The following is a 25,095-nucleotide window of genomic DNA, read 5'->3' as shown; positions in this document are numbered from 1 at the left end:
ATGGGAGCGTCTTATGGAATTTCATTCACCTTTTCACGTTGACAGTTCACAGAGGTTGACAGCTCACGGAGAGAGGGGGTGAGAGTTAGGAGCGCATATTATCTTTTGACCGCAATAACGCAATACCGCAAAGTGCAAATCGTATTTTGTTTGTCTCATGATGAAGAGAAAGAATAAATGCCTTAAAAGTATTTCCTGGACGTGGAACGGAGTTATTTCATGTCGCGCGTCAATTGTTTGAACTCCATCGCTCAGCCCCTCGGCACTATCTGTCTATGACAGTCTACTGCCGCAACACCTATATTTATTGTAACATATAATATAGCCGATTGGGCATACAGACCTTCACCTGCAACTTTGTTTACACTGTTTATCTTTTTCATATTTATTAGTTCATATTTTTTCTCCTATTTCTATATTCAGATCAAATTGTATTGCCTATATGTCTTTCTATTATTACCCTGTCCATACCTGTACCTCCCCTCCTCCATGCTGCTATGACGCCGGAATTTCCCCAAGGGGATCAATAAAGGAATATCTTATCTTTCCATCTAAGTTTTTCAATAGTAAAGCCATCAGTGAAATGGTGGCCTGTGAAAGTCAACATCATGCCAGTTAAATAGGGCATGGGTCCAAAAAAATGGAAAAGACCGTACCGGTCCCGAAATGGCATCCGGTCATAAATAAATATTTTTCAGAGTTTTGCATAAAAGTTGCGATTTTAATATCAAACGTATTCAAGTATTAACATCACTAACACTTCACAAAAGCATGTAGAATGTATATTATCATCAATACGTTAGTTTAGCAATAGGTTAAAAGTGCCATTAGATAGATTAAACTTTTCGATTTGGTGAAGTCTAGTCGCGAGGGCGACCATTTTGGAAATTTTGAACCGTGGGAATTGTAGTCTTTTTGCTTTTTGAGGACATGCATAACTGTCGATAAGTGTTGGAATTTTTCTGAACTACACTTCCTGGAAGATCATATGGGGTTCAAGGTTCAGAGCTCTGTATGAATTATTTCAATAACTGTTATTATTCGGGATAATAAGCCACAAAAGGTAATGTTTTTGACAAATTTTAAAACGCAGTTAGTTTCTCTTCCCTATTGTTAACATGTAGGAACAATTAGATCTGAAATTAGTTTCAAAACGGTTGCACTGTGGGGAAAATGTAAAAGTACAGTAGATTACAGTAGATTTCATTATCTGTTCTTATGCATGCCTGGTGATACTAAATCCAAATTGAACTCGGGCATTTGAAAGATAATATATGTATGTATATATATATATATATATATATATATATATATATATATATATATATATATATATATATATATAATGTGCTAATTGGCTATAATAAGGTAATTTATAAGCATCATATTCTATAATAATATTTCAAATGGCATTGGTCCGGATGGGAGAATTCACTACTGTATCTACAGAACCTTCGGTTTAATCATCTTCCCTTTATTAATTTCCTTAGATTTCTTTTATTTAATTTTGTTTACACATGATCTCAAGAGGGTACTGAACGAGATCAGTGGCAGTTTTTAATGTTTGGTCATTATTAGCATGGTGTTATTCACTGTCAAAGAAAAATCATAATTCATATTCTCCTTTGTTTCATCAAGCAAGCCTAGTAATAGACAGAATATTTCTGACACTGTGAATACATTCCCTGAGGTCCATAGATGTCCCTAGATACCAAGAATATGCAAATGGTCTTGTAGAAGTGGAGCAATATTCCATTTACCTAGGTATATATTTTAGGCGAAAATATTCCACGGGTGGAACAGGTTAACCCATCCTTTAACCTCTTAACGTTTTAAGCTAAATGTGGGGTATGCTTAAGGGGTTAAATTAAATGTGACATCTAGATCCAAATAAAACTTGCCGAAATAAAAACAAATTTACACAAAATCTTTTTATTCAAACAACTAGATCAGCATTCGTCGTGGTGTACAACATGGCTTGTGACAAACATGAATCTCCCTTTGACTACAAGGCTACCATATGCAAGCACTTCCCAATTTCCGTCGGAGGAAAGCATTTGTCGGGCCAATACAATCAAATCAATAAATATCAACAACATTCAAAAGAAAATGACAAAACAATGGCACGTAAAGACTGACACAGACGAGGATATCTATAAGACAGGCATAGGAAATCCTTAAAAAAGAAAACACACATTCTTTCAGCGTCCGAAAACATAACGTCAAACATGTGAAACGACTTGTGTCACAGAACACAAGGAGCCAATGAACGAAACTTGGCTCCTCTTCGCAGGATGCGCGCTACCGCCTTCGCTCGCAAATTAGGGTCAACTCTTGTCACACCTCTGGAGAGAAAGTTCATTTAATCTCGAAGATAAAAAGAAATGCATGCTGTAAGCACTCGGGGGGGGGGATGCAAAGGAAACACATAAAAAAACGGCGATTCCGCTGAAGCCTTGGGTTTTCCACGCGTTTAATGCATCCAGACGGGGGGGGGGGGGGGGGGCATTGATGAAGCAAACGGCTTCCTCTTCCCCAGCGTGTCTTCTTCTCCTGTTGTTCATGGCGGCACCGACCGACCGACGCCGCGCTTGAGTCACAGTTTTAACGGCCTCACGCTCAAAATGCCAACCGTGACAGACCTGGGGAGAATCAAGGACACCGTTCTCGGAATTCAATACATCAGACGTAAATTGACTAAATGAAGCCTCGATATTAAGAGGGCTTCAAATTAGACCCTAGGCTTTCTTGCGAGGACCCCCGAGAAATGTATTCATTAATAAAAAATAAAAACAAAGACCCTACTAGGGCTGCAACTAATGACTATTTTGGTAGTCGACTAATCTGTCGATTATTTTTTCGATTAGTCGACTAATCGAAAAACTATTTTTTTTTCACTTCGCTTCTCAGCTCTGGTCCAGCTGAAGACAGAGCAGAGGAACAGATTGGACATTGAGCATGACCTCAGAGTTGCTTTGAGACTCTTGTCAGGACCAAACAACATCCCCAGTTATCCCATTAGTTCCCCCAAACTTACTGTCGGTCTGTTATGTTAAGCTAAGAAGTCTTCAGCTGGACCAGAGCGGAGAAGCCACTTTCACAAAGATAGGTAGTGCAAAAAAAAAAAAAAAAATTTTAATGACTAATCGACGCAACAATATCTCGTCGACGATTTTTTATAATCGACACCGTCGATTATGTCGACTAATCGTTGCAGCCCTAGACCCTACCATAAACAGACCAGAGTAAAATTGGACCCTACGCTAAATGGCCCAGAGTAATCGTGTGCCCTGATGGACCCTGTATATCAGGTACTGGAACGCAATAGCGGAGAGAGGGATTTGGAGTTGAAAGTGCGTCATTTCAGGGGGAAGGTGATTGCCTATGACGCATGTAGAACAGTCCCCCTTCACACTCACACGTTCCTCTTCACACCTCAAGCTCCGCCCCTCTACCTGTTTTCTTCGCTTTCTCCTTCTTAAACTCTCCATTACACACTCAGCTGTCACGTCTTCAACCGGACTCCACTCGTGAAGGTAAAGCACTTCTTATTTCCACCAGGGTTGCCGCGGTGTTACCGGTGTTACTCTGTGTTTCGCTCTCAAGCGCAGCTGGCTCTCTCTCGCTCTCAGCACGCAGCCCCTCTACAGCTATCTTTGTGGTTACATTGCTTGCCCACAGAGCACCCGCCATTGTTTTGCTCTCAAACGCAGCTGGCCCTCCCGTTCTCAGTACACAACCCCCTCTCTGTAGCTACTAGCTTTGTTGTTAGCAGATTTGGAGGCTGCTGTTTAACTTAATGTGGCCAGATTTAGCAGAGGCTACTTGACTGTGCAGCGATGCACAGTTGTTTAACTTGGTTACTTGTCAAACATAAATTACTCTGCTCACTCCTTGTATTCACTAGGAATATTCTTGTTACAAAGATCCCCTCAATTTTATATAACAATTTATCTATAAGTCTTGACAGACACAACCATTCCACCAGACATGCTTCTGCACGAGGTTTTACACTTCCAAAAGTGAGGTCGAATGCAATGAAGCGAACTGTCATGTTCCGTGGTATGCAGGAATGGAACTCTCTTCCCAGACATGTTAAGCAGGAGAATAGTAAATGTCGTTTCAAAATCGTGGTAAAACAACATTTTCAACCAAAGAAATTGACGTTCCCTAATAGATAGTGTGTACGTAAATGAAAATGTATGTGTCTGATAAAGAGATAGGTATATATAGATGAAAAGGCATGTGTCTGATAGGGATATATTATTAAAAGATTGTATAATTGGCTGATATGAACATAGATAATGTATGTAAAAGCTAAATAGTATATTATGCTGTATTGTATTATGAATTAATTATGAGTCGGTATTATTGTATTGTGAATTCATAAGGCGTATATATTGTTGTATTGTATTATGAATTTGATTAGGGTTTTTATTGTTGTTTTAATCGTCTGTATGACATGTGAATGTTGTGAGTGTATAAGTCTGTAACTGTATTTTACGTGTTATGGACCCCAGGAAGAATAGCCCCAGCACTGCTGTGGCTAATGGAGATCCAAATAAACTTAGACTTAAACTAGTAGCTTTGTTTCCAACTTGTGGATTAGTGCAGGGCTTTCCCTAAACAATGGTAACTAATGACAACGTGCCAGCGCCACCATGTGTTTAAAATGTGTGTGCAACCTCATACATTGTACTTAAAATAAATAACTTATCTGGAACTTACCCTTGTGTTTTCTATTTTATTGAAATTATGTTTTTTTAAGTTGCAGCAAATGGCTTCTCTATTGCAAATTCTTTGGCCTCCTGGCCGGGGGTCACAGCCCCCCTCCGGACCACCCCCTAGTTGTGACTCAGCACCATCTTGGTCCTGAAGTGGTTTCTAACCTCAGACAGGACTCAGGGACACGTGGGTAGCATGTCATCGGAGTGCTTTGCTGCGTAACCCACAAACTTGTATCATGACGGTGCCTTGCGTACGAGTACGTGAGCGGCCTTGATGTCAGGTACGACCGGACCCACCTCGAGTCTTGGGTAGGGTCTCAGCTTTATTACGGGTTAATAAGAGTGGACTGATGAAGACCTCTACTCTATATATAAACTAATATTCAAATAATAATAATAATAATGAAAAAAGAGATGCATATTGTTATTCCTCACCCAGTTTGAGCTTGTCCTTGGTGGCCCAGCAGATGCTGTAGTGCTGCAGAAGTTGCTGTAAGAGCTCCTTCTCATCCAGGAACTCCAGACGTTCAATTCTGGAGGCAACAGAGGAGAAGACGGCGAGCCTGAGCACAGAGTTGACCCAGTGAAACTGAACGTGACAACAGCTTTATGTGGCTGTCAGATAGAATGCAGTCTGCTCTCGCTACTTGGTCCAGTGCAACTCTGAATACATTTTCAGAACATTTGTGGAGGAAAGAGCAAGATAGGCAGGGTTTTCAAGATAAGAGTATACGGATAGATACAAAGAGTATACGGATAGATACTAAGAGTATACGGATAGATACTAAGAATATAAGGATAGATACTAAGAATATAAGGATAGATACTAAGATTATAAGGATAGATACTAAGAATATAAGGATAGATACTAAGATTATAAGGATAGATACTAAGAGTATAAGGATAGATACTAAGAGTATAAGAATAGATACTAAGATTATAAGGATAGATACTAAGAGTATAAGGATAGATACTAAGAGTATAAGAATAGATACTAAGATTATAAGGATAGATACTAAGAGTATAAGGATAGATACTAAGAGTATAAGAATAGATAATAGGGAGTATAAGGATAGATACTAAGAATATAAGGATAGATACTAAGATTATAAGGATAGATACTAAGAGTACCGTACCGAACGGCTGTGTACCGAACGAATACAACGGTATGTTAACCACTGTTTTTTTTCACAATCTAATATAATTATTATTTTTTTTCTTTCTTTACAAGTCTATTATTAATTTCAATATAGAATATTCGTTGAGAGCCCTACAAGTACAATTAGTTACTGCACACTACATCACCCCTGAGTGGACTACATGTACCCCACTGTAGCGAAAACCCGTACCGAACCGTGACTTCAAAACCGAGGTGCGTACCGAACCGTGGTTTTTGTGTACCGTTACACCCCTAATAAGGATAGATACTAAGATTATAAGGATATATACTAAGATTATAAGGATAGATACTAAGAGTATAAGGATAGATACTAAGAGTATAAGAATAGATAATAGGAAGTATAAGGATAGATACTAAGATTATAAGGATAGATACTAAGAGTATACGGATAGCTACTAAGATCTTAATTACACTGTTTAAACACTCCTGGAATGTCCACTTGGTTGGAAATGTATTCGTAAAATTCAGGAAATGTGACAGTGCCTTTCCCTCCATTTCTCTCCCCTGCCTGGCTGGCTGCATCTCCTTTCTATTAGAGGTGCGGTCAGCGATTCATCAGAGCGAGCCGTGGAAAAGGTCAGCTAGGTTGATCTTGGCTCAGTGCGGACGAAAGGCCGTCGTTTGCGCAGCACAAGCAGTTGGAAATAATGTGTTTCAGGACGCAGGAAGCCAGAACTAATCACCAATAAAGTTCAGCTGGTGTTTCCAGAGGAGGGAGAAGCTTGTGACACACAATGGAAGGATCAAAGAATGGCACACAAGGGAGTTAGTTGAACTCGATTACCCTACTATAGGAATCTATTACCCATTACAGGAATCTATTGCCCTACTACAGGAATCTATTACCTACTACAGGAATCTATTACCCTACTACAGGAATCTATTGTCCTACTACAGGAATCTATTACCCTACTACAGGAATCTATTGCCCTACTACAGGAATCTATTGCCTACTACAGGAATCTATTGCCCTACTACAGGAATCTATTGCCCTACTACAGGATTCTATTACACTACTACAGGAATCTATTGCCCTACTACAGGAATCTATTGCCTACTATAGGAATCTATTGCCCTACTACAGGAATCTATTGCCCTACTACAGGATTCTATTACACTACTACAGGAATCTATTACCTACTACAGGATTCTATTACACTACTACAGGAATCTATTACCTACTACAGGAATCTATTACCTACTACAGGAATCTATTGCCTACTACAGGAATCTACTACAGGAATCTATTCCCCTACTACAGGAATCTATTCCCCTACTACAGGAATAGATTGTCCTACTACAGGAATCTATTACCTACTACATGAATCTATTACCTACTACAGGAATCTATTCCCCTACTACAGGAATATATTGTCCTACTACAGGAATCTATTACCTACTACAGGAATCTATTGCCCTACTACAGGAATCTATTCCCCTACTACAGGAATCTATTTCCCTACTACAGGAATCTATTCCCCTACTACATGAATCTATCCCCCTACTACATTAATCTATTCCCCTACTACAGGAATCCCCTACTATTGGATCGCAGAATAAAAAAGAAACCTAGACTGCTCTAGTAACTAGAGAGTCTAGTTGGTGACAGTTACGTTGACGGAACTCACGGAACCCTTCTGCCGGCTACACACAGTAGAAACATGAAAAGAGCCTGCTTGGGGCCAGTGTCACCTGGCCACGTCGTCCTGAGGGAGAACACTGTACACGGTCATCATGTCCAGAGCGTCAGCGTGGTCCCAGCCCGTCTTCAGGAACCGGTCCTTCTGAAACCACACACACATTCAAGATTCAAGAGTTTTATTTGTCACAGACATACACAAGACATGCAGTGAAATGTAGGTGGTGGCCATGCCCGCATCAATTGTGCAAAAACAACAAATAAAATAGAAATAGACATGATAAAAAAAAGTTATAAAAATTAAATACAATGCTAAGCGTAAGACAGAGGTAATGAGTAATATACAATAATATACAAATATACAGCTCGGACTATTGGAAAAAAGTACAGTAGTTATTTTTATTATTATATTTTATAAAAAAAATTAAGTGACCTTTTGTAGTGTATTTGTATGTGGGGTGTGTGAGAGAGTGTAAGTGAGGATGTGTAGTGTGCGTGTGTGCGTGTGCGTATTTATCCAGGAATGTCCCATTGAGATACAAGATCTCTTCTTCCAGGGAGTCCTGACCAACACGGCACACAACACGTTTCAACATAAAAACAAGGGCATTAAACAAAAAAACATACAAATCAAATACAAACACAGAAGGCCATTTGTGCAGTGGCAAGACGCATAATCAGATCAGCAATAGCATCAGGTGAAACAGTTACATGTTTCATGAAGGGCTAGTCGTAGCATACCTTTAAAAGCATTCACAGTAGTAGCCTCTAGACAAAGTTTCACTTGCAGCGTATTCCATAAAAAGGGAGCATAGTGGGAAGAATGCAGCTTTACCGAGCTCTGACTGCATCAGAGGAAGTACATTTAAAAGCATCCCATTTGCTGCTCGTCTGGTATTAAAAAAGCAAGTATAAAAAGGACAGAAGTCTGGAGATATATAAGGGCAGCTTACCTAGCAAATAAAAATCAACAATATGTGGACAATCTAACTGAAGAGAAAATACTGAAAAGTAGAAGAAGCAAAGGAATATTTCTCCTAATTTCACGAGCGGATCTCAGAGTGAGTCATGAGTCAAAGTGACCTTTAAGTCTTCTTAGTTTTGGCTAAGATTGTACGTGTGGGAGATGTAAATACCACGTGTTTGGGCTCTAGATGTGGTTCCGTGTGTGAAGTGACCCGTCAAGTGACCCGTCAAGGTACTGGCATTTTGTTTGTTGTTTTGTTGCACTATGTCTATTACATACACGGACTACAACTGAACGTATGACTTATCATGCCAGTTAGGGTACCTACTACCTAGTATATATATTCAGATTCAAATTCTTTATTGCCTATATTTATTAGTAACATATAATATAACCGATAGGGCATACAGACCCTCATCTGCACCTTTGTTTACAGCGAAAGATTTCTCATATTTTTATATTCAGATCTAATTGTATTGCCTATATTTATGTCTTCCTACTATTACCCTGCCCCATACCTGTATTTGACACGTCAAGATAATTTGATTATATCTCAATAGTTTTTGTCCAACGACCCCAAAAAGACGGTTCAAGTCTATATTGTTCCAATAAAAGTTGTGGATCGGATCAGTACTCTGTATCGGCCCATACCCAAAGCCCAGGTATTGAGACTGAGGAAGTTGGACCTGGACATCCCCGAGTGATAACATTGAGAAGGAGTGCTGGTACCTGTGCCTCCAGGGACTGGCAGACCTTGACTCCGGCCAGGTTGCATTGTCGATGCTGCAGGTTCTCTATCATCACCTGGCCAAACCGATCCAACATATTCACCTGCACACACACACACAATACAAATCAGTTAACGTATACATTATTGGTGCGGCCGGCGAGTGTAGAGGTCTAAGCACTCGCCTGCCAGATTCAAGAGGTTTATTTGTCACATACATACCAGGGCATACAGTGAAATGCGGGTGGCCATGCCCGCTTCGATTGTGCAATAATACAATAGTAAATAAAATAAGTAAAAGATAATAAAATAGACATAAAATAGACATGATGTCCTATGTACACACTACTATACAATATACAGTTTTACTCTATATCCCTATGCTATACTTGCTATTACTAACTATACAAGAACAACAGTTCTTTCCTTGCGTGGCTCAGGGGTAGAGCGGGTCGTCCAATGATCGAAGGGTTGGTGGTTCGAATCCCGCTCAAGCCCATGTCCATCCCACTGCCGTTGTGTCCTTGGGCAAGACACTTAACCTACTTGCCTCGTATGAATGTGTATGCATGTGAATGAATGTTGGTGGTGGTCGGAGGGGCCGTAGGCGATGATTATTCGCCACGCTTCCGTGAGTCTGCCTCAGGGCAGCTCTGGCTGCAATTGTAGTTTACCACCACCGGTATGACTGTGTATGAACGAATAATGGACTCTGTAAGCGCTCTGGGGTTACTGGGGTGTCACAAAGAGCGCTATATAAATCCAATCCATTATTATTATTATTATTAAAGTGTCCCACTGCTTCTTCGCCAACCTCTTCCTCTGTATACTTTTCTGCACTTCCTCACTCCACCACCAGGTCTCCTCATCTTCCTTCCTTTTTCCCCCGAAAAACATGCCAAGTACCATTTGACCACACCTCACCACATCTGCTGTGGCTGCCAAAACTACCGGCAGCTCTTTTCTACCACCCAGCGCGCCCGTCTTATCTTCTCCCTGAACTCCACACAACATTCCTCTCTCTCTTTAATTCCCACTATTTAATCTTTGGCTTCCCTCCCTTGGCTCTCTTCCTCTTGGCCTCCACAGACATCTTACAGAGCACCATGCGGTGCTGCCTGGCTACTCTCTCACCTGCGATCACCTTGACCTCCTTCAGATGACCCCTTCTGCACAGGACATAGTCCACCTGTGTGCACCTTCCCCCGCTTTTATATGTTATCCTGTGCTCCTCCCTCTTCATGAAATATGTGTTCACTACCGCCATCCCCATTCTTTCTGCAAAGTCTACCACCATCTGACCTTCCGCATATTTCTCTCTTCGGCGCCGTACCTAGGGTGACCAGATCCCAATAAACCAAATGTGGGACAAATGGTATGTTTGTGAGGGACAATGTGGGACGCCAACCCCCCCCCCCCCAGCGCAGTACCCGCCCCTCCTTTTTTTTGGTGGACTGTCCCTGTCCCCTCAATCAAGGCTCATCCGCCACTGTCCTCATTCAAATGACCACAAGCCTAATATGTTTTGCCCTTATTCATTTATTTTATTTTCCTTTTGTCTCTAATGGGTGTTAAGTACTCAAAATAAATAAATAAACAAATAATAAATAAAATGACCACCCAGACTTACAATCACCTATGATTAGGTCTGGACCCCCAGTCTTATCACACACATGCACACGCACACACACACACACACACACACACACACACACACACACACTGACCACCCAGACTATGTATAATAATGACCACCCTCACAACGCTTTTTCACTCTCCTGCCCTCCGGGAGGAGAATGAGGAGCCTCCGAGCCAGGACCAGCAGACTGAAAGACAGCTTCATACACCAGGCTGTCAGGAAGCTGAACTCTCTCCCAGCTCTAGCCTCTCCCCTCCTCTACTCTTATGTTTTTAATCCTATATCTTGCACCATATTATTTTGTTTTTGTTGCTTTCATTGCTTTGCTATGTTTTTTTTTCTTTCTTTTAATCTTATACCTTGCCTCACACTATTATGTTTTTATCAACTTGCTTGTGAAGCACTTTGGTGTCAGCTGCCGCTGCCTGGAAATGTGCTATACAAATAAAACTGACTTGACTTGACTACTCTGCCACCACAGAACCTGGACTAAGAACACCCCCCCCCCCCCCCCCGCAGTAATGGCACAATAATAAAGAATATGATTATCTTCCACTTGCACTGATTTGTGCGGGGGGTGGTTAGGTTACCAAACGGCTACTCGCATCTTTTTTATTGTTATTATTCGTTTTCAATCTAAACCGTTTGGGATTGTTTTCCCCTTTTCAAATTTCGACCAAGCGAGCGGTCTTCTCTCGTGCCGAGCAGCGGAGATTACAGCAGCGCATGGAACTGATCTGTTTATCCCAAGTTGCGCGGAAGGATAACTGGCTCTGAAACGGACCCGCCGCGCTCGACAGCGTTGGGACTTGTTGTTGTCATAGGATGCGGTGTCACTCGCGGCCAGATACTAGTAACGTTACGCGACGCATAGAGGCACTTCACATTGGCTGGGGGGGCGGGGGGGGGGGGGGGGGGGGGCGGGGATATTAGCGCGGATGACAACCAATCATGCGGGACATGGTCTCAATTTGCGTGACGCGTGAAAAGAGACAGAAATGCTGTACAATCACGCGCAATGCGTGACATCTGGCCACCCTAGCCGTACCTGCCCATCCCCTCCTCATCCCCTTTGTTACCCTCCCCTACGTGCACCTGGCCTTACTCCCCTTCCACCTGGTCTCCTGCACACACAGTACATCTATCCTTCTTCTCTCCTTCATATCAACTATCTCTCCCCCTTTGCCAGACATTCAAAGTTCCAACCCTCACCTCCACACTCCTCCCCCTCCTCTTTTGACCTCCTCCCCCGGACATATTCTCCCCCTCTTCTTCGCTTCTTACCACCAGGCTAGTTTGTAGAGTTTGAAACAAACGTACCTGTTCATAGTTGATGAACATGGCTGTGTGAAAGGTGTCTGCAGCCCAGTGCACCAGGTTGGAGGAATGCTCAGGGTTCATGTAGACCAACACGCACTCCGACACGAACAACGTGGGCAGCCTGGAGTGGAAGACGGTAATAGGGAGGTGTAGTGGTTACGTCATTGCCGTTTTTCGTGTTCCACCCTCTTTGGAACACAATGCATTTATCCATTGCCCATTTCCAGATCGTCTCGTTTAAAACAAATAAAGCATTAACATTGGCATGCTGTACCTTTCTGTGCTTATTCATCCACAATCTATAGCTCAACATGAAAATATTAGCAATTAATCATAAAAAAATAATCGCCAAATTGTATTTCTACTAAAAATGCTTAAATTATGCTAGTGATAGAAGGGAACTCATTTTGTGCAAAAATGGAAAGCTTTTCAATTTCCATACGGCAGAATTGTTACAATAGCTGATAATCCATTTTCCCCAATGATAAAACCCTATACGGGTTTAGTTTAGTTTATTCGGATCCCCATTAGCCATTGCCACAGGCATAGGCTACTATTACTGGGGTCCACACAAATCAATACAATACAATAAAATCAATACAATACAATACAATCAATTTTAAATGTCTGTTTGTCTTCAACCCTAGTTAGTGCAGGTGGTAAGGAATTCCATGCTGGGTGGAACAACCAGTGACGTCAGACTACACCTCCCTATAGGAAGATCAGCAAAGGAGGTACAAGGAGCGAGAGAAAGAGGAGACACTAGGGCCGGGCAGTTAATCCAGTTTCAATTTTTAATTACAATTTTGTCTCGATTAATCGAGATCAAATGATTATTGCGCCGCATGCCGTGTTGCTCTCATTTTGTCTCGTGTTGTAAATGCAGCGCTCAAATCGACGAGTAATCATATTTAATCATCGTGATTTCAATATCAATCAAAAATAATTATGATTATGATTTTTTTTTGCCATAACCGAGCAGCCCCAGGAGACACAACATCCAGGCTAGAGCTGCGAGACACACAACTCAGGTACGCATTCCTGTAATAAAACCATCCAGAATATTTTATTGTTAGATTCAAGATTCAAGAGTTTAGGGGCGGCTACGTGGTGCAGTGGGCAAGGCGCTCACCACGAATACTGGAGACGCTGGGTTCGCCTGTTCGAGCCCAGCGCTCCACATTTGCTTTCAGTTTAGCTGGTCGTTCGTACTAATACACATTGGCAGTATTAGGGGGTGGGAAACTGATGGGTGGGGATCGGGCGCTGTGGACAGCGACTCCTACAGGTCGGTTGGTGCGCCTGCGCAGTAGAATCAGGAAGCGACGGGGGCGGCGTCCCTCCAAAACGCAGACCCCTGACGCTGAAAGATCGCGCCACGCAGGTGAAAAGATGCGACTGCTGCTACCTCGAGTATCGGAGGGGACTCGTGCTATGTATGACTTAGTCCACATTGCAGCCGGCTTGTGGGAGGCAAGAAACAGCGTTCGAGACAGGGGAGGGTTGAATTGGATGATACGAAATTGGGATGGGAGAAAACTAGAAAAATTGGAGAAAAAGTGGATAAAAAAAAAAAAAAAAAAAAATTGTGGTGGTGGTGGGAATCTAGAATGCTGGCCTTCTGTTCACTCTTGGCCAGAAGACTAATACTGTTCAAATGGAAAAACCCAGGTTCACCTGTGTACGGCCACTGGATGAGAGAAGTCATGTATCATATCAAACTGGAGAAGATCAGGTATACTGTCAGAGGTTGTACCGAAAAATTCCACAATATCTGGGATCCTTTCCTGACTTTCTTTGAAGATATGGAAGCGGATAATGTGACAGAGGCGGTTTGACTGACCCTCCTTGTTTCTCAGCTTCCTGTTCTTTTATGTTCTTATTTTTTTTCTTCTTATTTCTCTATCTCTGTCTGCAGAATATAAGAGATGCATATATTCACTACCGTCTGGTGATTTAAATGTTTTTTTATTTTAAAGGAAAAACAATGATTAAGAAATGCTCTAAGGTACCGGTATGTAAGAATGATTTTGTCTGGTATAGGGGCGGGGGGAGGGAGGGTTTTATTTGATCTTTTATTTCTGCCCATGTGGGCCCAACTGTAAAAATTCAATCTTCAAATAAAAAAAACCTTGATCAAAAGAATAGACATGGTAAATAGACATGTTAATAAATCGCTTAACGGCACTGGAACCTTACTGTTAGGTTTTGATAAGAATTTACGATAGAAAACGGATGAAAGTAGATCATTTTTAAAAGCTTTAGCCATGCCCCCTTTCATAACTCACACAGACCTAATCTGTCAATTGGATTATTGGTGGACACAAGGATACTCCGGATATCAAAACGTGCTTAACACGAGAACCTGCAACACTTAACAGCTTAACCCAAATAATGCTATATGATGCTAATAATACGGCCAATAGCCAGGTTACTACGTGGCATGTAAACGCAGCCAATGAGAGCTGCAGAGAAATACTCTTTACAATGATAATGTAATATTTTACTAAATTGTTTCCTTTACGATTCCAGAGGTGCCCGCTAAAGACCCATGGTACCACTCGAGTTGAGAACTGTCCCGTTATTAGTAGTGACTTCTGAAGACATAAGAACTTCTTCCAAGCCAAAACTTAAAAGGAACACGCCATGCTTACCGTCTTCTCCAGAGTCAGACAGGAAGATAGATATCAGTTTCCTCTCAGTGCATTCAGAAAGCTATCCGGTTGCAAACTAGCCTCAAATTCAAATCTAGACTAAAAATGAAATGATGTAGATGAAAAAATAGCAACACCTCGTCTTATAGGGACTGCTACCAATATCATTGTGTGGATTCAATGTTCCCAATGACATCACTGGTGGCCATATTCAAACTCATCTACTCTCAATAACTGTCAAACTAAATGAACGCGCCCCAAAACTGTTTTTGGATGTGTGTTGAGATTATGTGCGAATTTATGAAGTGGCCCTTTAATTAGATTAAAAGCCCACAGTGCACGTGTCACTCACTCCGGGTTGAGCTGGAACTTCTTGAGTTTCTCGTCTAAGACGGAGATGTCTCTGAGGTCTGCTCCAATGATGCAGTAGCGGTCCGAGTCCAGGCTATGGCCATCTGAATACACACACACAACACACACACAACACAATACATATGCAGGGAATCTTTGTGAGAAAACAATACAATTTCCCAGTCAAATTTTAATGACCCCAAAAGTGAATGACTCATTTTATGTTTAGAATTGTGTTTTTTTTCTCCATTGATTACCTAGTAGTAGGGAGTCTGTGGAGTGGGTTTCAATGAGGGGTTTTGAAAGGGGGGGTTTTGTCCTAGTAGAGAATATATAAAAACATCAAAACCACACGTCAGCAATACGGTCTGTAATGCTACAGTAAAATAAGATATTATTTTGAATGCTTTTAGAACAAGAGTAATCTAAACAGTTTTCTTTGATTATGGGACACTGTCTCCCTCTACAGGTCACTATGATACATGACAACAACAACAAAGCCATAGAAAGTACTGCATGATCGTCTTACTTGATATTGTGTATTTTTCTGGCCACAACGGTTGGGAAGTCAACTTCGAAGAACTTTCGGGGCAAAAGATTTTCATCCTGTAAGTCGGATACACACACACAAAAAAATAAAACATAGAAGACAATAAGGATTTAATGTCTACATTTACATTTTACATTTAGTAATTTAGCCGACGCTTTTACGCAAAGCCACTTACAAGTTCTGTACGACAAGTCAGCAGGAAGGGTACAACTCTGATCAGCTGAGTAACAATGTTCATCAAACAGTGTTGAAACTTGGGTGCTGCAGTGTTTAGTGCATAGTAGTAGAGACATATTAGTATAGTAGGTAGTAATATACCGGTAGGCAAGGAAGATTATTTAGTGGAAAAGTGCATGATAGTAGAAGACAGTACAAATGTTCGTTTTTTGTATGTTTTTATGTATTTTTTCTCTCGCCTTCATTTCAGATACCGGTAATTGTTTTTTTCTCTTGAGAATCAAATTTCTTGGACGATTTAGTCTAATGAAGGTAAACATAACAGAGTCCTAGTATCGCAATAAGTTTGATTTGATTTTATTTTATTGATGGATTAAAAACACACAACAAGGATCCAAAGGATAACATGAGAAAGAGTAAAACCCTTATTTCCGTCATGGTCCCAGGGCTGTTAGGCCACAACAAAAAAACACGACAATAACACAACACTCATACATTTAAAACATTATAAGACTAACCTAACGCTAAAATTGTATACCCCACAATAACTAAAAACTGACAATAACACAAAACTCATACATTTAAAACATTAAAAGACTAACCTATTGCTAAAATTGTATACCCCACAATAACTAAAAACTGGTTGGAAACCCATTCAAACTATAGGGGGCTATTCTTCTATTCTGTCCATGAGCCACTTCCTGACGCTTCTCTTGAAGCTGTGGAGGCTCAAGCTCTGCTTGATGGGGAGAGGCAGCTTGTTCCAATCCTGGGCTCCAGAGAAAGTAAGGGAGCATTGGCCCAGTTTCGATCGGAAAGAAGCAGGCTTCAGGTTTGCTATGCTTGCTCTAGTTCTGTGGTTGTGGGATTCGTTGACCGGGGTGAAGTAGTTTTGGAGGTATCTAGGGGACCTTTGGTTTATAATATTGTGCACTATGTTCAGTCTGAGCTGGGTAACTCTGGCCTCTATAGGAAGCCAGTTTAGCTCCTGGAAGTGACTCCTCCCTATGTGGGTGCGAGGGCCAAGACCCATTACCACCCTTACTAGCTTATTTTGGGAAACCTGAAGCTTCTTTTTTATGTTCACTGACAGGCCCTCGAACCACGATACGCTACCATAGTCAAAGTGGCAGAGTACTAGGCTATTTGCTAATAGCCTGAGGCTATCTCTGCCAAGGAGGTTGGCTTTCCTAGCTAGGTACCTGGTGCGGGCGTTGACTTTGCCCAGTACTTGGGAGGCCATAGCCTCCCCATCTAGGCTCCCGTCTATCATACAGCCTAGATACTTCGCTTTTTTTTGCTGTTTTAGGGTTACAGCTCCTAGCTGGATATTAAACTCCCGTGCTTTCCTGAGCTTGGGCTTGGAGGCTAATAGTACTGCCTCTGTTTTACCTAGGTGAAGAGAAAGCCTGTTGTCCGAAAGCCACCTGCTGACCCCTGCAAGTTCTTCACCTAGCATCTGTTCTAGTGTGTTCTGATCCTTGTGTGAGACTAGCAGGGCTGAGTCGTCTGCAAATAAAAACAAGTTACATGAGCATGCTGCTGACATGTCATTTATGTACAGTAAAAAAAGGAGAGGTCCTAGCACGCTTCCTTGTGGGACCCCACATACAATGGGCTTGGCCTCTGACATAGTGCCACTGACCTCGACCCGCTGCACCCTATCAGCAAGGTAGGAAGAGAACCATCTGACCACTGTCTCAGACATACCCAAGGCCTTAAGCTTGGAGAGCAGTATGTCATGGTTCACTGTGTCGAAAGCCTTCTGTAGGTCTAGAAGAACTAGCCCACACAGCTTACCTGAATCTATCTCCCTCCTGATACTGTCTGTAAGATAAAGAAGACATGTTTCAGTAGAGTAAGACTTCCTAAAGCCGGATTGGAGGTCGTACAGGAGGTCATGGCTGCTTGCATATTCCTGGACTTGTTCATGGACTATCTTCTCTAGGACTTTGGATAACACACTTAAAATTGAGACTGGTCTATAATTGCTGGGGTCAGATTTGCTCCCTTTTTTATATATAGGGATGACTTTGGCATTCTTGAAGTCGGTGGGTACCTTGCCTAGGTCCAGGGAGAGGTTAATAATATGGGTTACTGGTGGAGCTATAACTCCGGCTGCATCCCTCAGAAACCTGGCACTGATGCCATCTACACCTGTGGCCTTCTTGATTTTGAGCTCACCCAGCATCGCAGCCACTTTGACTACTGACACCTTGCTTAAGGAGAACGAGTTTGCCTTAACCCCTCGTTGGCTATAGTAGTTGGAAACAAAGTCATCACCAAACTGCTCTGTCTTGGGAGGTAGGTTAGAGACAAGCTTACCTGCTACCGATGTAAAGAAGTTATTAAAGATTGTGGCTACATTCTTTTTATCAAACTCCATTCCCTTGTCTGTGGACAGGCCTATGTTGGACTCAGTAGTCCTTTGGTTGGCATCGCCCCCACAGCCTAGCTGCTTGAGGGTTTTCCACAGTTTAGTTGGGTCATTGCTGTTCTCCTTGATGGTTTCTGCAAAGTATTCTCTCTTAGCTATCCTGATCATTTCCTGAGTCTGGTTCCTGAGTTTTTTGAAGTGATCAAAGTCAGCCTTATCTTGAGAACGGTCAAAGTCAGATTCATATCACAGCAGTTGCAGGAAGGGATGCTCGGATACACTTTCTCACCGCTGATACCTGGTACCGATCCGATCCAATGCTTTTACTGAGCAGTATAGACTTAATAGTATAGACCATTAGTTTGGGAGCATAGAACAACAAGGACACACAGTGTCATAGATGTGAAGCATTCTCACTTAGATTGAACTGCTCTTAGACAAAGTGCCATGCCTGTGAGCCACCACTGGAGGCAGAGTGGCTGAGTGTGAGTGAATTAATGAGAGTGAGTGAGCTAGTGAAATTGATGGTTATAGAGGAACTTCTCATATAAAAATGGTCAAGATAGATACAATAAGATTTTCCCCATTAGAGAGATCTAAAGATTTTCTGTGTCAAAAATGCTTTGCTTTGATTACTGATGTGTTAACATATAATTTGAATACTTTAGATTTAGAACAAGAGTAGGCTAAACGGTTTTATTTGATTAAGGGACACTATCTCCCCCTACAGGTCGCTCCGATACATAACAACATTGGGGCGACAGTGACTCAGGAGGTAGAGTGGTCATAATCTGAAGGTTCCCGGTTGGATTCCGGCTCCTCCCAGAAGACACTTAACCCCTTGCATGGTTGCCTCTGCCATCGGTGTGTGAATAATATTCACATATTATGTGAGTGAATGGGTGAATGAATGTGAGGCCTAAATTGTATAAAAGCGCTATATAAATGCAGTCCATTTACCATTATATGGCTCTGGGTATAATAATGAGGAAAGATACCTTGTTTAGCCTGGTATCAGCCCGATATCCCTAGTTGCAGTGAGCCTAGGCTGTACACAGGCAATCTAGGGTTGCTTTCATCTCCACTGGCGAAGGTCACTACTGCCTTGTTGTGTTACCTTGAGTCTCCAGAAGGTGGTGTCCAGTCCGCGTCTATTCGAAGCCTAACCGGTTCATGCTTCCGCGTTCGCGTTTTGCTAATCTGATTGGCCACTGCCGTTTCTGGTGCGATCTGATTGGCCACTGACGTTTCTGGTCATGTGACATGTGCGCCCAATCGCGTGACGCGCCCATTTCCGCCTCGACCAGCAGCAAACTACCTAACGCCTAGTTTATCACTGGTTAAGCTTAGGCGACTCTTTCGAAGTTGGTTAAGGTTAGAGTTTGGAATCAGGGCTGGCGTTCTATCGCCCTGCTCTAAGACAAACTCTAACCTTAACCAACTTCGAAAGAGTGCCTAAGCTTAACCGGCGAAAGAACTTGCCATCACACGATTGGTGCGACCAGAAACATCAGTGGCCAATCAGAGCGCAAAACGCGAACACGGAAGCATGAACCGGTTAGGCTTCGAATAGAAGCGTCCAGTCCACCTGAATACTTTCAACAACAAATGTTTGTTTCCGCGTCTCTGATTGGCCATGCGCGTTTCTGGTCAGGTGACATGTGCGCCAATCGTGGGACCGCAAGTTTCTACACTGGTTAAGCTTAGGCGCTCTTTCGAAGTTGGTTAAGGTTAGAGTTTGTCTTAGAGCATGGCGATAGAACGCCAGGTAGTTTGCAGGCTGTTAGACCCGGAAATAGGCGCAAAACTTGCTGTCCGACGATTGGCGCACATGTCACATGACCTGGCCAATCAGAGCGCAAAACTCGAACGCGGAAACAAACATTTGTTGTCGAAAGTATACACACGTCCAGTCCAGCACCCAGGTTGTGTTACCTTGAGTCTCCAGAAGGTGATGTTCAGTCCAGCACCCAGGTTGTGTTACCTTGAGTCTCCAGAAGGTGGTGTCCAGTCCAGCACCCAGGTTGACCACCTGGCAGTCACCCTCCGCCTTCCTGATGAAGGCATCCAGGAAGTGGTTCACTGCCCGCACACGAGCATAGTAACCTGCCGTATAGGACAAAACATGACACTGGAAATATAATCATCTCCACAGATATTAAGGAGCTGGTAGTACACCACACACACACACACAGTAAAGTAAGTCTGACGTTTCTTTGAGGTATGCTCCATACGTTACGCATACTGTAAACAATCGACACAGTATCTCAAGCCCTGTCCTCTTTTCTTGATCCTCCAATCTGTCAGAGGAAAGCAACGGTTGTGATTGGAGGATCAATAAATGAGGGCGGGGTCATAGATAGGGCAATTGAGCTTGGATTATAAATAATGCAATGAGACATTCCATATCCAGTTTGTGCAAAGTACTCTCTAGAGTAGGATTTGAGTAAAAATGGTGTCGATAAATAAATTTCGCACTGTGCACACATACTGGTATGACAGCGCTATATACCAACCACATCAGAGTTTTCCACAGGTTCTTAGGTTATTTGTGGAGGAGGTGGCTGGCTGGGGCTGGTCAAATACAGTCAGCGCTGGTAAAGTATGTACTTGGAAAACAAGAAGAGCTGATGAATTGTGACGATATCTGTCAGTTTAGGAAATCTATTTGTGTCGGGTCAGATATTGCAGTCTACACATTGGGTTGTGGTGGCCATTGAGGGCCATGTGGCAGCCGGGTATGTAGCATTGGCATCGTCAATACCTGGAGCTCACATTTGAAAAATCTTTTTCCTGCACCCACACCCCTTTGGTTCATTTCGTATCCTATCCCCCAAAATCCCACACAACATTTTTTATTTGACCACTATAAGTAGCACAGATGTTTGGCGAGGGGATTGGGTCATTGAGCTTATCCTTAGGGCACAAGTATCTTGTGTTTTATTATAAATGTGATGGGTTGTTGTCACAAATAAGTTTATGTATGGGAAACAGCGGGCATGCACGGTTCTCTCTCCATAACATGTAAACAAAACACTTTCATCACTTGCCTCTGTTGATCTCAGGAGCCTTCCGCTCACCCACCGACCTCACAAAGTACTGGACATATGGGTCTTTCCAGTAGCCTTTGCTGCTTGCATACCTATAAAAATCAAACATTGGGCTGAATGAATACGGTTGGAACATAGCCATAGGTTTTCCATTTAAAGATGGATGTCTTTATTGCTCCCTTATTAACCAGCCGTACATAAAACAGAAACATCAGAAGATTTAGTCGACTTAATCAAATAGAATGTGCCGTTAAAATGGGTATAAAATATTAGCTTCAGCATAATGCCTGTTTTCGAACTACAGAAATCTCAAGTTGTGTTATTGTGTGTTGGTTTAAATTGTGGTAATATCTGCCTCCTTTTTATGTATACGAATTTGTATATTTATTATACACGTGAACCTATGGAGATCGAAATACATTTCAATCAATCATTAAAAAAAATTGTTCAATCATTACAATGATGTTGTGCTGCTCAGTAGATGTTTGACTGGTGAGTTATAGCCTATTGATTGATTGATTGAAAACTTTATTAACAGATTGCAGAATGGGTACAATACAGAAAGACTAGCTAACGTTAGATGCAATCGTTGAATGAATGAATGAAAACTTTATTTAACAGAGTGCAGAATGGGTACAATACACTACAGTACGGCTCGGATGCAGACCAGAGAAAGACTTTCGTCTTGTTTACATCAGGGTCCCCCGTTTTCAATTCATAGTGACATTTATGACATACACAACATACATGACATTTATGGCATAGGGACATACATGACATACAGGTATATAGTACTGTTACATTTGTGACATGTGATATGCAAATATACAGTACTGTTACCCATAGATCCTGTCATGCAATGTTTATTCTATGCTTCTTTACCATCATTCACTCATTGTGGCATTTACCTTTTGCATGTTGTTGCGTCGTCACAAGTGGCCCTGACTGCTTCATCGGCAGTGTCTGTATCTGTGAAAGGTTGCCGAGCTGCCATAAGTGAGGCTACTATTATTACTGGGTAGTTATCATTCAAAATGCATGCAGGGCGACTTGCACCTGCTGAAGACCAGACCTGTCACACCACCAAGTTAGTCCCTAGAGTCTAGACGAGCACCAAGACGCTAACTGCTGCTAGCTATCTGGCTAGAAAATGACAAGCTAAATTTGGCATGTGTGGATTCCTTGCAAACTAACGACACCAACTAAACGGGGACAGATATATTTCAACGTCGTCAACCGTAATGTTTAACTATGTTACTTAAAGAAAAGAACAGTTGCAGGGAAGTTGCAATATCTTCTAAATATGAATGAAATAACATTCAAACCAGCTCGATGCTGCTAACAACCAGAGCTGCAGCTAACACTGGCCCCGCCTCTTCCGCTTCCGCCGGAAGCCCAGATGCTGTCCCAGCATGCAATTTCTGTATTGTTTCGGCCAGAGCCGTATAATTAAGAGTTCCGCCACTCCGACCCACCTTGGTTGTTATCGTGGAATGCGGAAGTAAAGCGCCTCAGGGGGGGTCCGTAGTTCAAGCTCTCAGCTCATCGCCATTCATTTCATTGTTGCCGAGCGGCACTCGCTGGTAAGTTTACTTTACTTTACTTACTTACTGCATTTTTTTTTACATTTTAACGCATTAGCAGACCACTCATGGATGTAGTCAATAGTGGTATTTTATGTAGCAATCTTTAGTTTATGTTTATCATAAGTTAATAGCTTGTTAGATTCTAAATGCAGTTAGATAACGTTACCATGTATATGTAACGTTAAATGTATATACACTCTTTTTCTGGACACTTTTTGTATCACAAACAGTACTGTATTTGCAAATCTGGTATGTCATAAATGTATAGATGTAGCAGTAGGCCTACTGTATATCTGTATGTCGTGTGTGTCATATATTTCCTGATGAATTGAAAATGGGGGACCCTGATGTAAACAAGACGAAAGTCTTTCTCTGGTCTGCATCCCCGTAACAATTGTATGTATTGAGCTGTACTGTACTGTACCCATTCTGCAATCTGCAAACCAAGAATCAAGAGGTTTATTTGTCACATCATTCCAGGTTCAACTAGAAGACTGATAAGGTGAATATGCCTACCATATTACTACTACACCTGCATATAACCCATACAACTCTGTATGATATCAATAATGCTGTAAATACCGTATACATATATTTATATTTACCGTATATATATTTATACACATTTGTCGGTATATACCTGCATATAATCCTTTTTTCATACCTGTAGTTACTATATCTATATCTGTATCTGTACATATCCCTTACGTACTCTTACTAGTTACACTGCTGGCCAGTATGACTTACTACCATAGTGTCTTTAAACCTGTATCACTGTAGATAATAATACTATAACACCGTACATACTGTACATCTGGTTATAATTATTACTCAGTAGTACTCTTTATATATTTTGTATCCAGTCTAATCACCTGTACATTGAATATTGCTATTGCACTTTACTGCTATATTTGCACTCCGGTTGGATGCCAAACTTATTTCCGTTGTACTGTACTTGTGCTGTATAATGACAATGCATTTTAATCTAATCTAATACAATTTTGTGTTGAGCGACATTTTATCTCATGGCACAAGGGCACATTAAACATATTTTCCCTTATTCTGAAATACAGTATATATAAATAAATATATATATATATACTGAAAATATATATGTTTTATATATATGTTTTTTTTTTGATAGATTAGAAGATAACCATTTGCATTCGAGGCACAAATGTCTCTGACTTCTTTCCATGTGCAAGCCTGCCAAGATAACTCAAATCTCTGCAGGCTTTCTGGATTAAAGGGGTTAATTACATACGGATCCCTTTCTCTGACCGATTGGTGCACCCGAATGCTGCACAGCCGACCATGGTAAGACGTTGATCTATAAAAGTTAGATGTTATGATTAAGCAAGCAAAATATGTATACTAAAATATCAAGTTTCCCACAGCAGAAACTGGTGGGTGAACTCTAAACCCTCTAAAATATTGAAATCAAATAGAGTTTTATTGTCACATACACAATCATACACCTCTTGAAGCAGGATGCTTGCATGCTGTGGAATGGAAATGTTAGAGATGAGAAGAGACACAAGGTGTGTGTTGTTGTAGAGTGCATGAGCAACTCCATAACTCTATCTCCCTGTTTTGTTTTCTAGGATAAATTACCACTATAATGACGTGCATGTGTCCAGTCTGAGGTGAGCAGCAGTCGTGACAGAAAGGCCCTAGCACTACCAACAACAGGAGTGGAAGACTGGACCTTTACCCTCTACCTGGACATATTATAGGCCTATAATAATAAAAAAATGTGTGGAATGCAATTGCTTGCCTTGTATTTTTTCTACTGTTGACCAAACTTCTTTCTTGGCTTAATTGAGTAGTATATCAATGGTTACAGTATGAAATGTAAATGCTAAGAAATGCAGAGTAAACAGCTTGAGATATGCTATTCACTGCATTTTCACATGTGCATGTATGAATGTCTTATAGATAGCATTAGGATGTGTAGAAGCACAAGTCTCTCTGCCACTCCCCTGAAATGCTATTATATATATTGAATATAAATAGCCCACATATAATGTGGGCTGATTAATACAATGATGCTTGATTGTGTAACAACTGGTGATATGGCTAATGTAAAATAAGTCAGCTAGCACAGCTAGCATTTAACGTTCGAAATTGCCGTCATCGCCTAGTGATATA

General features: G+C 41.6%; 1 protein-coding gene and 1 long non-coding RNA gene across 3 annotated transcripts; one reads left to right on the top strand and one right to left on the bottom strand.

The window, feature by feature from the left end:
* Positions 1-1,934: 1,934 nt before the first annotated feature.
* Positions 1,935-22,718, bottom strand: lcmt1 (leucine carboxyl methyltransferase 1). Its single transcript, XM_084322726.1, has 11 exons — positions 22,267-22,718; positions 21,359-21,450; positions 20,293-20,414; positions 15,734-15,810; positions 15,462-15,523; positions 15,206-15,308; positions 12,200-12,320; positions 9,243-9,344; positions 7,600-7,691; positions 5,163-5,260; positions 1,935-2,642 (listed from the first exon to the last, which is right to left on the bottom strand). Exons 1-11 carry the CDS (start codon positions 22,350-22,352, stop codon positions 2,620-2,622), a joined length of 978 nt encoding a protein of 325 aa, XP_084178852.1. The 5' UTR covers positions 22,353-22,718; the 3' UTR covers positions 1,935-2,619.
* A 95-nt stretch (positions 22,719-22,813) lies between these two features.
* Positions 22,814-24,703, top strand: LOC311235174. Of its 2 annotated transcripts, none has more exons than XR_014620136.1 (4): positions 22,814-22,941; positions 23,425-23,446; positions 24,178-24,261; positions 24,549-24,703. It is a non-coding gene; the product is annotated as an uncharacterized lncRNA (long non-coding RNA). The 2 variants fall into 2 exon arrangements; XR_014620137.1 differs by having other exon boundaries at positions 24,089-24,261.
* The last annotated feature ends 392 nt before the right edge of the window (positions 24,704-25,095 follow it).

The sequence above is a fragment of the Notolepis coatsorum genome (assembly GCF_963971535.1).
Source record: "Notolepis coatsorum genome assembly, chromosome: 10".
Lineage (NCBI taxonomy): Eukaryota > Metazoa > Chordata > Actinopteri > Aulopiformes > Paralepididae > Notolepis > Notolepis coatsorum.
The sequence above is the reverse complement of the archived record's forward strand: the minus strand, read 5'-3'. Positions and strand labels throughout refer to the sequence as shown.

Excerpts from the sequence above, each read along its gene's own strand:
- lcmt1 (XM_084322726.1), bottom strand. The coding sequence starts at position 22,352 with ATGGCAGCTCGGCAACCTTTCACAGATACAGACACTGCCGATGAAGCA. Across the intron at positions 21,451-22,266 it reads GACGCAACAACATGCAAAAG|GTATGCAAGCAGCAAAGGCT; the intron begins GTAAATGCCACA and ends TGATTTTTATAG. Across the intron at positions 9,345-12,199 it reads TGTTCATCAACTATGAACAG|GTGAATATGTTGGATCGGTT; the intron begins GTACGTTTGTTT and ends GTGTGTGTGCAG.